General features: G+C 44.1%; 5 protein-coding genes across 5 annotated transcripts; 2 read left to right on the forward strand and 3 right to left on the reverse strand.

The window, feature by feature from the left end:
- Positions 1–236: 236 nt before the first annotated feature.
- Positions 237–3,338, reverse strand: V865_005775 (uncharacterized protein; the record flags this gene model as incomplete). Its single annotated transcript, XM_066229544.1, has 2 exons — positions 237–2,893; positions 2,972–3,338. The coding sequence occupies 2 exons, from the start codon at positions 3,336–3,338 to the stop codon at positions 237–239; spliced, it is 3,024 nt and encodes a 1,007-aa protein (XP_066085641.1).
- Positions 3,339–4,966: 1,628 nt separating this feature from the next.
- V865_005776 (uncharacterized protein) lies at positions 4,967–5,737 on the reverse strand (the record flags this gene model as incomplete). Its single annotated transcript, XM_066229545.1, has 1 exon — positions 4,967–5,737. One exon carries the CDS (start codon positions 5,735–5,737, stop codon positions 4,967–4,969), a length of 771 nt encoding a protein of 256 aa, XP_066085642.1.
- A 1,605-nt stretch (positions 5,738–7,342) lies between these two features.
- Positions 7,343–9,657, forward strand: V865_005777 (uncharacterized protein; the record flags this gene model as incomplete). Its single annotated transcript, XM_066229546.1, has 3 exons — positions 7,343–7,492; positions 7,580–8,592; positions 8,658–9,657. 3 exons carry the CDS (start codon positions 7,343–7,345, stop codon positions 9,655–9,657), a joined length of 2,163 nt encoding a protein of 720 aa, XP_066085643.1.
- Positions 9,658–10,974: 1,317 nt separating this feature from the next.
- On the forward strand, positions 10,975–12,213 carry V865_005778 (uncharacterized protein; the record flags this gene model as incomplete). Its single annotated transcript, XM_066229547.1, has 1 exon — positions 10,975–12,213. The coding sequence occupies one exon, from the start codon at positions 10,975–10,977 to the stop codon at positions 12,211–12,213; it is 1,239 nt and encodes a 412-aa protein (XP_066085644.1).
- Positions 12,214–12,613: 400 nt separating this feature from the next.
- V865_005779 (uncharacterized protein) lies at positions 12,614–13,828 on the reverse strand (the record flags this gene model as incomplete). The annotated part of the gene is made up of 1 exon (XM_066229548.1): positions 12,614–13,828. One exon carries the CDS (start codon positions 13,826–13,828, stop codon positions 12,614–12,616), a length of 1,215 nt encoding a protein of 404 aa, XP_066085645.1.
- Positions 13,829–13,849: the final 21 nt, after the last annotated feature.

Genomic DNA, 13,849 nt, shown 5'->3' on the forward strand with positions numbered 1-13,849 from the left:
TGCTTATTTACACTTCGATAATGCAATAATGCAATGCATTCAATTCGACTCATCGACCATATATTCAAGTCATAACAAATGTCCATTCCTTTGTGTTTCGTACTATATTCGTAACGACATCGTTCAATGCGATAAAAAGATAAGAAAACAAAATTCAAAGTATTACAACTGAATAAATGAATTGTCCGATGTCGGTACAGCTGGGTATATCAAAACATATTATACTAGAGCCCAACCTAAGCCGTACTTGTATTATCCATGATCAACCGATCAATATCCTCTTCACTCCATTCATTCCACTGTTGAAAATCCAATCCTAAACTTTCAAATTTCAGACTCCTCAATTGCATCTCTTTACTTAAACTTGAAAATTCTTTACTGTCGGAAGCAGGCAAGGGAAGAAGTGGTATATCCCTCAACAAAATTAAGGATTCTCTGTCTTTGGAGGCTGAGCCTTTCTTGGTATGTTGATAAGGTGCTGCCTGGTTGGGTCTTCTTGACGAATGTAATCTTTTCAATAACGCTTCAGGAGAGACGAATCGATTTTTCGTATTTACCGGTATTGCATTCATTATAGTCGAAATTTCTGACGAGTGAGGAGCAGCAGGTAATGGTGGTGGAGTCTCAACCAATACTATATCACTGGGTAATGACTCGAGATCATAATCGTATTCGCAATCGTCTTCATCCCTTACTTGTTGTTCTCCGCCTGTCGTTCGAGAAGATGATGCTTTAGGTGTAGGCTCTTCTTCTTCCTGTTGGAGACCAGGTTGATCAGGGAAAATCTCGGATGATTCTTCCAAAGGAGTTTTCAATTCCTCAGCTTCTGATTCAGTCTCACTACCTCTTCTCTCAAACAATTTCGATTCTCTCTTTTTCTTCCCATCCCTCTCTTCCTCTGGTTCTTCTCGAGATACTTCCACATGATGATCGTCAATTGAGGAAGGAGGACTCTGGAGATTCATCAACATGGGATTACCCAACATCACAACAGCTTCTACACTCCTCCTTAAACCCTTCGTCGGGACGATGACGATATTAGATGTTTTACCAGGTGGAGAAGATAAGAATTCCTGCAATGATAATGATTGTGATGGATCTCTTCTGGTCCGAGGGGAGACATGCATCAATTGCGCATGTGCAAGTTCATGCTCATCGTCCTCTTCTTCAATGTCAACATCGACATCAACGTCGTCGATGTCAACCGTTGGGATTGACTTGACTGACTGAATGGGTGACTCGGATGAAAGACCCGAACGAGAAACTGAAGTCGAAACTGAGTTTGAATGAGCTTGGGTATCGGAAGAAACCTCGAAAGCGGGTAACAACGATTGAGGTTCATCTGTAATCACACTCGCTGTCGAGATAGCTTGATCTACTGAATCTTCCATAGTAGACTCGTCTTCTTGACAGAAGGTGAGTGATTGGATAGCCTTTAACGATTCACTTCTTCTAGGTACTCCAGTAGGTGTCAACACTTCACCGTTGTTATCCGTATCTAGTGTTTTCGACTTTCTCGGATTTATAGGTAAAGCAGATTCGATCGCCTTTCCTTTTCCTTTTGCTTTGATATCCTTACTGTCCTTGATCTTCTTGAACGCTTCAGGTATATCAGGGACCATCGGCACCGGTGAGCCAGAAGATGTAGTAGCGAATACAGGAGTAGAATGCGATTTCTTCTTGAATGCCTGAGACATGTTGGACAGTGAGAATCTCTTGCTCAGACCTCTATGTTGAGCAGGTGCTGACGAAGGAGTGTTCATGACGGATGATGATGTTGAGATATCTGTCTTGCCAGTCGTAAGTGCCGGTGTAGTCGGTGATGGGCTTGCGGAAGATGAAGAAGGTTTAGCGACTCTGACATCGATCTTGAGTGAAGGTTTTGATCTTGCTCTTTGTAAGATTTTCTTTCCTTTGGAAGGCTTATCTTTCTCTTCTTTCAGGGGCTTATTGTTCTCGGTAGGCTTTCGTTCTTGAACAGGAATGGCTGGTACGGGAGGGGCAGATGCGCTAGCTACTACAGCTTCGGGAGGTGTAGACGAGCTGAAGAAGAATTTCTTCAACGACTTTTGTTTTCGTATAGGTGGTCTGGAGGGAAGGTCGGGAAGAGGAGGTAATTCGACGTTTTTCAGAGTTGAAGAAGAGGAGAAAGCCGCTGATAGCGAGAGGGCTCTCGATCTTCGAATGGCTTTGGGTATGGGCGTCTTGGTCGGCGACGAAGGGGTAGCGGTGCTCTGAGCAGCTGGCACAGTCGTGCTTCTTGAAGGAATAGCAGCTACTGGAGCAGATTGTGCAATGTTGATGTCTACATCTGAGACAGAGGGAGGGGTCGGTATCTGATCGATATCCATATCAACCGGAGAAGCTGTTAGTTCCTTCTCATCGTCCAGAACGTTCTGCTGAGGGTTTCGTTGATCGATTCCGAAGTCTTTCTCTTCATGATCCACTCTCATCCTCTTATTAGCAGCGATCTCTTCCTGACTCTCCAAACTTCTTATCATGCCACTAACGACGATCGCAGGCGGTGATCGAGGCGGACTACCAATCACGTATTCGCTCATCCTCTTTCTCCTATCTTCGTCAACCTGTTCACGCTTCTTGGGCATGACGATTCTCCCGCCGCCAAACGCAGTGGATGACCAACCAGTCGAGTTTCTCGAGAACTTCGGTGGGGGGAGGACGAAGCCGTCAGCCATACCTGCCCAAGTGGGTGATTGGGAGTATATACTCTGCGGACGACGCGGTGGTGATTGAGGTGGTGAGCCCAGTCTGGTACTTAGTCTAGGAGGTGAGGTGGGAGGAGAAGAGGGTGGGGAAAGGAAGGGGTGAGGTAATACGGGTGGTGGTGATGCGGGGCGAGGAGGGGGATATAGCATTATTGGTTCGGTTTGTTCTATATGAATTTGACAAGTTAGTGAAATAGTAATTCAGTGGAATCAACAGTGATAGCACGGAGAAGTCTAAGACATACCTTCTGGAGGTGGCACCAGTCTAACTCTTGGTAGCGTCCTGACCCTTTCCCATTCCAGTTCATCTTCAATCCCAAATCCATGCTTTATACTTGTCGAAGGACCGAATATCTCTTCTGAGCGGTTTATACCCATCATGATAGGTACACCAACTTGGTTCTTTTTCACCGTACTTATTGGTCGTGTCGAGGGAGTAATCACTGCTGAAGTCGATGCAGCATGCAAGGGTTGACCGTAAGGTGATGTCGACGTCGATACAGAAGAAGGTGTACGTCGTAACTTAGATAAGAATGATCGTTTATGTTGTAGTTGTTGATTAGTTGTATCTGGAGTAGATCTAGTCAGAGGTGCACCTAATTCCAACTCCATGTTGACTGATCTGATGTGTATATGGTTTGGTGATCCGAATTCGGTGTTAAAGGATGTTATTGTGTTGTTGATCTGTTGTGTTCTTGTAATGTTCCTGGGTGATTTACCGGTATGATCAAAAGGGTTTTTATGGTTATTACGATAGAATGGGTACGTTCCTAAGATCTTATGTTTGTTCTCCTCTTTATTTTTTTCTCCGGGTCGCACAGGATGGTATGTCCAAGGATGTCAATGCACTGCACTGATGGAGGGAGGATGGAAAGGGAATCGGTTTATCAGCAACAATGAATATTTGATAATCATGAGAGAGACAGAAGAAGGATGCAGAGAGTATGAAAGTGGTAAGAAGGATACTCGAAGGAATGCAATACATACAGTACTGTAATGGACAACAGACAGACACAGGAGAAGAGCCTGGTCAACCTATCAACTGAGTATCGATTGGTAACTGATCTGCCAGCTCAAGCCCTTCTTTGCTATTATACTGAGCCGATGAGGGTCGATATCGGGATACGGTATACCAGCGAGGGTACTAACCAGGACTGGATTCCAAATATCTTATTAACCGTATTGTTTGTTTCTTGACTATGTTGCGTATAGGTATTCCGATGTCAGGACGCCTTTATTATGTTATGATTATTTCAATTTTGACTGAACCGAATAGTGATCTACCATCACCACCACCACACTTTGTTATGTGCTGTTGTTTGCTTTTTATGTATAAGTAGGTAGGATATTCTGATTATATAATTGACTTGGCTTGAAACGATTGCTGGTTGGATGAATAGCAGGGTATATACTATAGCTACAAAAAGATGAATATGGTTGTGTTTGTCTTCGAAAAAGGAGGTAGATGCGGTGTGAGAAAGACAGAACGATAGGTATGTACAAGACATACATATACATATTTAGCGGTTGCTACTACCTAAAGCAGGGCATATCAGAATCAGCTGCTACTGCCTAGTGTCTTTAGAAGGACATAAGACCGGATTGATGACGCACAGTCCACCAACAAGTCTCCCGCCTCTTCCTAAGGAAGTACTCTACCGAAATGTTACAGTAGCTGTTACTCCGCATTGTTAGACCTCTCTGACCATTCCATCCCATCCCATCCCTTGGATTAGCTTGTTCGTTCCTTTTAACCTTTGAGCAAGCAGAAGAGCGTGAATGACATTTTAAGGGTTTTGGCATAAACAAACAACAATCAACAGCAAAACAATACGAAACGCGAGGTCAAAGCGTACTCGGAACAAAAATTCGAAACATGCTGAGAGAAAAGAAAATACTCCGAAAACTCTAACCCCACACTTTGGTATATGGTACATCCGATGGTGTTTGCACCAGAGTGAGAGAGGTGCTAAGCTTACAAGCCACCACTAAATAACAATAAACGCTTGGATTGCTGCTTGATGTTAAGACTTGCTTTACTTCTCTTCTCTCTCTCAGCTTGCTTTGACGAAGTCAACGGAATCATATTATGTAACATGCTTGGCAAGATGGCAGTTGAGAGATATCCGAGGAATGATGATATCATCATCATTCTTCTCCTCAACAAGAGCCATATGTACCTGTCTACTCGACCCATGCATATGATATTCATTCACATAGAATCCACATGTATAATGAAATCACAAAATCCCACCTTCGTCTTTCCAACACCATACCTCGTGTTCATCAAACTTATCTTCCCATCTCCTTCTCTCTTCGACCCACCTCTCCAAGCTCAAGACTTCTACCATCTTCTTCCGTCTCTCTTTCTTCTCTTGGGGCCACCACTTTTCCGGCAGCCCATCTAAATGAGTCTCTATCGCTTGTTGCATCTCTTCTTCGACTCCGTCATTGAGATAACGCTGAAGTACTATTGTAAGAGTGATCTCGCTATCTCCGAGATCTTCTACCATCTTCTGCAACTTTGCATATCTATTACCGTTTCTACGTTGCTTCATCGATACTTCTGCAGATGTAGTACAACCCGGGGCAATCTTATAAATGATAGTGATCGATTTGATCCTTGAAGGGGGTGGTTTAGGTAATCCCTCATACGGGTCGAAATAAGCTATGTCCCCTATACCGACTCTCTGTATGAGAAACACATTAATGACCTTGTCGAATATACCTGATGGTATTCCTCCATAGCCATATATCACTCTTTCAAATCCGTCCATCCGTACAACCAGATTCTTCGGTTTGAGTTCTAAGAGTAATGGACAGGATGAGTTGGTTGTCGGTGCAGGTGTTCTGGTTCGATCGTGGAAATGATTATAATACTCTTCATCTACTTGGATATCCAGCGTGATCAGATCGGGTAAGAAGATTGAAGGGGATTTATCGGGTCGACACCAATAACTTGAATGATGATGTGCTGTAAGTATTTTGACTTGCTTCAACTTTTCTTTCATGGACGGTGAGGGTTCGAGGAAGCGACGTATACGTTGCGTACTATTGATCAGGCATGGATCGGGCTGGTCGATACTGGGATGTAATATGAGATGGTACCATAATATGGGAGAAGCACATCGTTCGAATAGTTTGGATACTCTACTACATCTTGATAAAGTGGAGAGATCGTTGGTGAGATACTGGAAAATGTGGATCGAAATATCATCGGGCAAAAGACTGATGAGTGAGTGGGAGTTCGACTGAGACTCTCTCATACTTCTATCCAATGCTCCAGACGATCCTCAATGTCCGACCAAGTAGCATAGCCCGTACACATGAGCTATCCAGATATAAGTTAGTCAAGTTAACATATCTCATCGTCATTCACGGAGTATGCATGGATCATCCTCCCTGTCCGATCGCAATTTACGTAACACTACTTTGACCAGAATCTTATCTGGTCCGCCCATCAGAAAAAAGCACGTTGTACCTGCCGATCCCCTTGATCCGCTTGGGTGTATCATCGGCTCAAAATCGTTTGCGTTTTCACTTGGCGCCGTTTCGCTTACCAAGCGTTTTAAAAGGCAGTGGCAAATTTTGTGTTTTGTATAGACCAAAAACCCGAGCTCATCCTGTCAAGCTCTGCTCCGATGCATCAATGTTGCGAGTCCAAAGTCAAGATCTGGACTTGAGTGGACGTGGAACTGAGTGAGACCTTATATATGTATGCGTGAGATAGATTTCCATAGAAAGAAAAGGTAGGTTCCATGGAATGTGGAACGGGGATGACCCTCGGGCATGCAGATTGGGGAATGGGTTGTTTAGGTAATTAATTCTATTTGATTTGAATTAGGATCAGGAAGGTGTTCGATGACCGAGCATCGCCGCGTTAACAATTTTGTATGGGCCGTACGGTGCACGTCATGTATAATCAACTCAAAGTGCTTTGAATCGATTACATCCAATTTCAATTTCAATTCTTCTTTCTCTTCTTATCTTTCTTCTATCCATCATACATATCACTCATAACAAATCCGTCCTACACCTTCAAATCAGCCTACACATAAATAACGACCTACAGGCCAACCTCACAGCGCAGAATATCAGACAGGGACAGTGCTATCAGAAGGAGAAAGATAAACCAGCGCGGATCACGCAATTGACAATAACGAGAGAAGTCTAGCAGAGAGATTGGGAGAGGTAGCATCAACGATCGATAAGGTTAGTACTCATCTCACCTTCCACGCACTGTATTCCTTTCATCTTCGTCGTTTCTTCTTCCACACATCTATATACATATACACATACACAAGCACAGGACATTGTGGTTTGTTCGTTTCATAACAAACCCTTATTTGAGTGGAGTCCAATCATCCCTCAATTCAATCATATAAACTTCCTTGAAAGGATTGTGCGAGTGGCTGTGTTTCCTCGTACCATCTCACTCGTTCACACATCCCACTTGTTCTTTTCATCGTTTGACAAAGTACATCAAACACGACTATTATTTTCCACAATCCAGTACAGCAAACTTACATTCCTCGATACAAATTTATAGCCTACCAAATTTACTCCCACACCAAATTCTTCCAAACATCACCGCACCCCCTCCATCGCTCATAAATATGACAGATTCCCTATTCTCTCCCTCACTCACCTCATCCACCAACGCCGACGACATCGACATGACTCTTCCCCTCTCGCAGGACAAAGGGGTTGACAACTTTGAATCTCTCTTCAACTTTGATGAATTTGAATCATTAGGAGACACCAGCGTAAGTCATACTTCCTTCATACCGTACAAACCAGGTGAATGGTGGCTTATGGATATGCTTCTTTTTCCTTCACCTACATCATCACAGTCTCACACCCATTCACCAACCACCGCTTCGCCCAATTATACCCCTTCGCCACTCCCCCTCCCAGCTGAGGAACCAATAACATTTAACCCTGACAACTTTGATTTCCTCGGTGCGGACGGTGCGATGGACTTCCCTCTTGACTTCTCATTCGGCAATGAAGCCAAAGCTGGTCCAGTCATACAAGAAGAAATAATGCAAGTCAAGCAAGAACCCGTAGAATTCAGCTTTGGAGGAGCATCCAATTCCCAATCACCCGTCACCGAAGCTAGACCCATGCCGGTACCTCAGCCATTGCTGCAACAGGACAACACAGTCACTCCCGATAACTTTGTTGGTCTTCCTGTTGACCAACAAGCTGCTCTTCAGCAACTCATGGCCAACCTCATAAATTACCAACAGACTTATGGTCTCGACATCCCTGCGCCACAAGCACCTACTCAGGCTGCTGCTCCAAGCACCATCCAACCTTCGATGATCTTCTCATCTGCCTCTCCTGCAGGCTTCACTGCTCCTGCAGCCTCTACATCTCAGTCACCCGTCAAGCCATCTACTACCCTCTCCACGCCCATCGAAGCTGACGAACCTCTTCGATCCGTTGACACCCAAGAGATGGTCTCTCCCGGTCCTTCGCGATCTACACGACAGCTATCGGTGGCCAGCTCCGGTATTGATGACCTCGACTCAAAGATCGATCGACTCGTACCTCTTAACACCATCTTCTCAGCTGGTAAAGGTAAAGGCGGTAAGAAAGGTGGTGGCATGTCATCAGTCGTACGAAACGAGGACGAGATAATCGACGACGACGAATCTTGGAGACCTTCACCAGAAGAATACAAGAAACTGTCTTCTAAGGAGAAGCGTCAGCTAAGGAATAAGCTCAGTGCGCGAGCTTTCCGAACCAGAAGGAAGGATTACATTGGTACACTCGAGTCACACATTCAAGATCGAGATGTGGTCATCGATGAAATGAGAGCAGAATTGGTCAATTCCAGATCGGAAAACCAGGATTTAAGGTGGGTGATCAAATTTCTTTGGAATCTACACTCGAACAACCGTTAACTCTTCGTTTCTGCTACAGACGTGAACTAGCAGCCTTGAAAGCTAGTACCATGTCTATCCTTCATCCCGAGACCGCCAACAAATCGAGTGTCTCTCCTGCCATGGTCAACGCATTGGCGATGTCACCATCACTCGCCTCTCCTCCTTCGCCTGTCAACGCTACTGCCGGTCCAGGACCAAATACCATTCGAAGGAGTAACACACCACTCCACACCTTTAACCCCAGGAAAGACCTGCCAGCTTCGATCAAGGGATCTTGGGGTGGAAACGACAACATGTTTGGAGGTGGATCAACCATCTGCCATACAATGTTCACACCCGATCTTGTTCTTCCTCCTACGACTGCTACTCCAGCGCCACTTCGATCGCTCGCTGACTTACCTCGAGTCAACCTTAATCCACATCTCAACGATGACGTACCTGTACCTGCGCCTCGTGGGAACATACTCGGTGGGATGGGTAACGGTCAAGATACTTCTAAGACTTTCGCAGCATGGTCCGAAGATACACCCTTCTCACTACGATCCATGGACTCATACAGGATGCAAATGTGGTCTCGACTCGCTCGGGAAGCTGCGGCCGACAAGGCCAATTTGGCTGGCGATATGAGACCTAAATTCTTCGTTGAAGTGAAAGAAGAACCACCCGTCTCGCCTGCCGCTGCCGCTCAAGCTGCAGTAGTGGCTGCGGCAGCTTCCAACCATATAACGACAAAACTGGCCAATTCGTTCTTCTCCGCTTTCCAAGGTACGGGATCAAAATTGGATACCGACAAATTGGCAGCTGTTGTTACCGGTCAAGCTAAACTCAAGGTGGTCTCTTCATCCGAAGTTGATTTACCTGCTCCTCAACCAGCTCAAGTCGCCGAGAATTGTCACGAAGATTGCCTATCGATATTGATGGGTGGTCTGAAATTACAATCTGGACCTGGACTGCGAAGTCCTGGCGTTGGAATTGGAGCGAGAGAAAATCCTCTGGGAGCTTTATGCGGTTTCTTTGGAATGCCCACAAAGGCTTAATTTTCTTTTCTTTTATCAATCACCCTCTGCGAATGATCCTACTTTCATTTTCCTCACTATGATGCCTCCTTGTAAAAATGATATAACTTGTTGATAACGCTTATATGAACATACTGTAAATTATAATATCTATTTCAATCAACCACTCTTCTCTTCCCATCACCTTTCCATTCGTTTTTTGACTTTTTCCTTTTCTTTTCTCCCTTTTTTCGGTCGAGATACCTCTCCATACATTCTATCAAAAGAAGTCCCTTGGGTTTGGTTTGAGGTGGAGGGAATAGGAATCTAGTGCTGTTAGGTATTTGTGGATACTGTTTATGTTCAAATTTCAAATATCGATATGAGTTGATAGGTAGCTTGTACTTAGTTGGGATGGTTTTGTAGATGAATTGAAATATGATATTTTAAACGCCATATGTTAGAATTAGGACTTTCCGTGTGCATTTTCAGGATTTCCTAACATCGTACATAATTACATGATTTACATATTCACCAACGGTGCAACAGGACACAAACACAAACGGAATAAGCCAAGGGAAGTTGATGTGAGTAGAAGAATTTATGGAACAGGAAGAATGGTACGAATGGTTTGATCCACAAGAGGTTATGGAATGGAGAACGGTGAATGCAGAAATAGAGGGGAACATACCAACAGAGGAGGATGTGGACTGGAACGATCTCACGGATACAGTAGATAGGAAAGTCCAGATACAGAAGTCGGATGAAAACTCAGGTCGAACAACTTCTTCGAAAGGGTGGGAAATCTGAGAATTATACATAAGGGAGGACGATCAAAGTCACACAGTATCAAGAAATTACATATATCAGTGTAAATATCCTATACTATATGTCACACTCATGTACTGTATATAATCACTCGTGTACTGTGTATACTCATTTGTGTACTGTATCATTGTCTGTCAGGTGTTGCTGTGGAGGTTATCATTCTCCCAATAAAATACAGTAATACAGTAATGCAAAGGAGATGATACGTTACATAGATACTGTACGGTAGAAGATTGCCGCTGTCAGAGGATCTTTTTCTCACTGTTACTGTGTGTTGAGTGAGCTGACGTGAGAAAGATTGGTGCACAGGCCACACACTTGCGGTTGAGTCAGGCTGAAGGGACAGGACCGATTCGTCTCTTGGTGGCATCATTACATGTATATATATCATATATCTGTAGCCTTACAACTGAACATCTCTTTTCTCTTTTCTCTGTTCTTTTTTCTCTTTTCTCTTCATCTTCCTATTCAATCACAGCCCTACAGAAAAAGAACGAAACCTTATTCAGGGATATTTTACTGCACGACACCATGTCACCTAGGAAGAATACCAAGTCGAAAGCGAAAGCGATCAAAACAGCTGTCGACCCAGCATCCACCCCTGCCCTTACCACCACCATCCACAATCTCACCCAACCTATCCCCTTTTCAGACCAAGTACTTCAACGAATCCTATCATACATCCCTACCGGCTATCAAGGCACTCTCGCTACCTGCGCTTTGGTCAATAAGCAATTCAATCGAATCGCAACACCACTTCTTTGGGAATGGCTGGATCTCACCTCAGCTACTACGACCACTGAAGATGTGACCGAAGATACCCACGAGACGAACCCCTTCGATACTTCGCACTGGAAGAAAGGGAATTTGGAGATGGTCAAGGTAATCTCGATAGATGCACATGACCGACACTGGTGCAGCGCTATTGGACAATTCGATTTGCCTAATTTGGAGACACTTCGATTGACTATCAACAGATCATACAGTGGGGCCGGACGAATCCACTCCATTGCATCCTCTCCACCACCTTCTCAAACCCTACCATCCTCATCTTCCCATTCACAATGTCCTCTCATCCAGGATCTCAAACCTAAAACCATCGTATATCGTGAGACTCCTTCTTCCGCTTTTTACTTGGATCCCAACATTTTCTATCCGAGCATCTGGTCAGAAGTCGGAAGTCTCATATTCCTCGTTCCACCCGTAGGAGCAAATAAACATTTCGTACGAAACAAGGATCTTAACAAACTCCTACCCAGGCTTCAAAAATTAATTTGGATTTTCGATCCTAGTCAAGTCGAATTGAAATCAAGATACAATACAGGTAATTACGATCACGGAGATATCGATTTCTTGTCTTCGTTACTGTTAAAAAATCCAAAGGTACGATTTGAGGTTGTGAATTGTGGCTGTACAGCTCTCAGATTTCCCAAAAAGTATAGAGGGTCTATGGAGGACGCAAAAGATAGTTATCAGGAAGATTTCATCAAGCATTATTGGAACGAATTGGAACAAGCTGCCTACAGAGATAAACAATCAAAGGCGAAGAACAAGAAGGATGTTCCTGCTACCACCAAGACAGACGACAAAGATAACGATGGCGATGATGATGACGGTGACTCCACTTCCTTCGATTTCTACTCGATTGAGGAGTTTGTGGAGAAAGAAGAGTGGTATAGATGGTTTGGATCTGGGGAGTTAATTAGGTGGAAAACGGTCAATGATGAAATTGATGGGAAGAAGAGAAGCAAGAGTAGAGGGAAGAAGTAGTGTAAGTGTAGCACATAAGGATACTATTGGTAATTGAGGTAACATGAATGACCAACGTATGGAGAAAGGTGAACACAGTATTAGTGAGGAGTAGAAATGAGCATTTATTTCGAGTTCAAGTTCATGGTTGATCTCGTGCAGTAAGTAATCAGTAAATACGGTGTTGGAATGTTTGTCAATAGATTTTCGTATGTCATGTTCATGTTACAATGTATACGTTCTTCTATGTACAATTACATTCTCTTTCCTTGAGGCTCAGTGAGCTTGTTTGCGTAGAAAGAACAGTGGATGAGTGTTTGAAGTGGATCAACCTGAGATACAGTACATCCTGTCAATCAAAGGCGATATCACAGAGACATAGGAGCGAAGTGCAGAATATCAAGTTCAACTCACTATGACATCACACAGTAGGCGAAGTCTCCTCATCAATCCTAATCCCAAACTGTTTCTCCGCCAATCCGTAACTGATCGCTACCGCCTCACTCGCATAAACTCTCATCTTCTCTTCGTACTCCCTCGTCAGCCCCTCCCTATACCCTCCAGCCTCTCTAATCAGTCTACCCAACAATGCAGAATCTCTCACAGCGGTATTCGCACCGATCCCTCCAGCTGGCGTCATCGAATGAACCGCATCTCCAATGACAGTGATCCTAGGATGGTTCGTCCAGACCGGTACACCAGATGGACTCGAACAAGTAATTTTCCAAAAAGCAGCTTCATCTTCTACCATCTGCTCAAATAGCGGTTTTAACTTTTCGTGCCATTTTGATGTTAAGGATTTAGCAATGTCTGCAGCCTGTTTGCCGATGATTGTATAATCGTCGTTGGGAGCTTTGATTAATCCTGGTGAACCAGCCATCGTCCAACCGAATTGGAGGGTTGGATCATCCATATCTTTAGATCTGACATTGGTAATGACGGATAATTTTGTTTCACCTTCACCTTCACCTTCATCAGCCTCTCTTTCGATTGATTTGTCAATCAAGCTAAAAACACCTTCGGTCAATCCCTTGAATGCTGGGGTAGGTGCTTGACCATGTATACCTCTGGCAAGCGTATCAAAGTGTTTGATCTTTCCTTCAGACAGTTTCTTGCTTATCTTCGATTTCAATCCATCTCCAATTATCAACATTGATCCCTCAACCGATTCACTGCCATCACCAAATATGATTTTCACCCCCTGCGGTGTATCTTTATAATCTACCACCTTCTTAGTCCATTGTATATATTCCTCACACCCTTCTAAGAAGAACTTTCTCATTTCACCTCTTGCGACACCAACAATCAGACTATCTCTACTATTCAGTTTCGCCGGTACGGTATGTTCGATCTCTTCCCCCGTGACGGCATTCATCAATGTGAATCCACTTCCACCTGTTTTACCGCATATATCATAAAACCTCTTGAAATCGTCTGGACCCAATACATCTTCAATCGCATCTAGACCTTCGGTGGATAGTCGGAGTCTGTACCCCTGTCCACGAAAGGATAAGCTTGCATCGCGCTCGAAGATCTGGAAGGGGATATGGGACCGTAAGAGGGACTGGGCGAGTAAGAGAGATGAGAGACCTGCGCCGGCTATGAGGATCGGTGGTCGTTGTTGGTTATTGGACATGGTGAATGTCAGATTAGCTGT

Source organism: Kwoniella europaea, chromosome 1 (genome assembly GCF_036810445.1).
Source record: "Kwoniella europaea PYCC6329 chromosome 1, complete sequence".
NCBI lineage: Eukaryota > Fungi > Basidiomycota > Tremellomycetes > Tremellales > Cryptococcaceae > Kwoniella > Kwoniella europaea.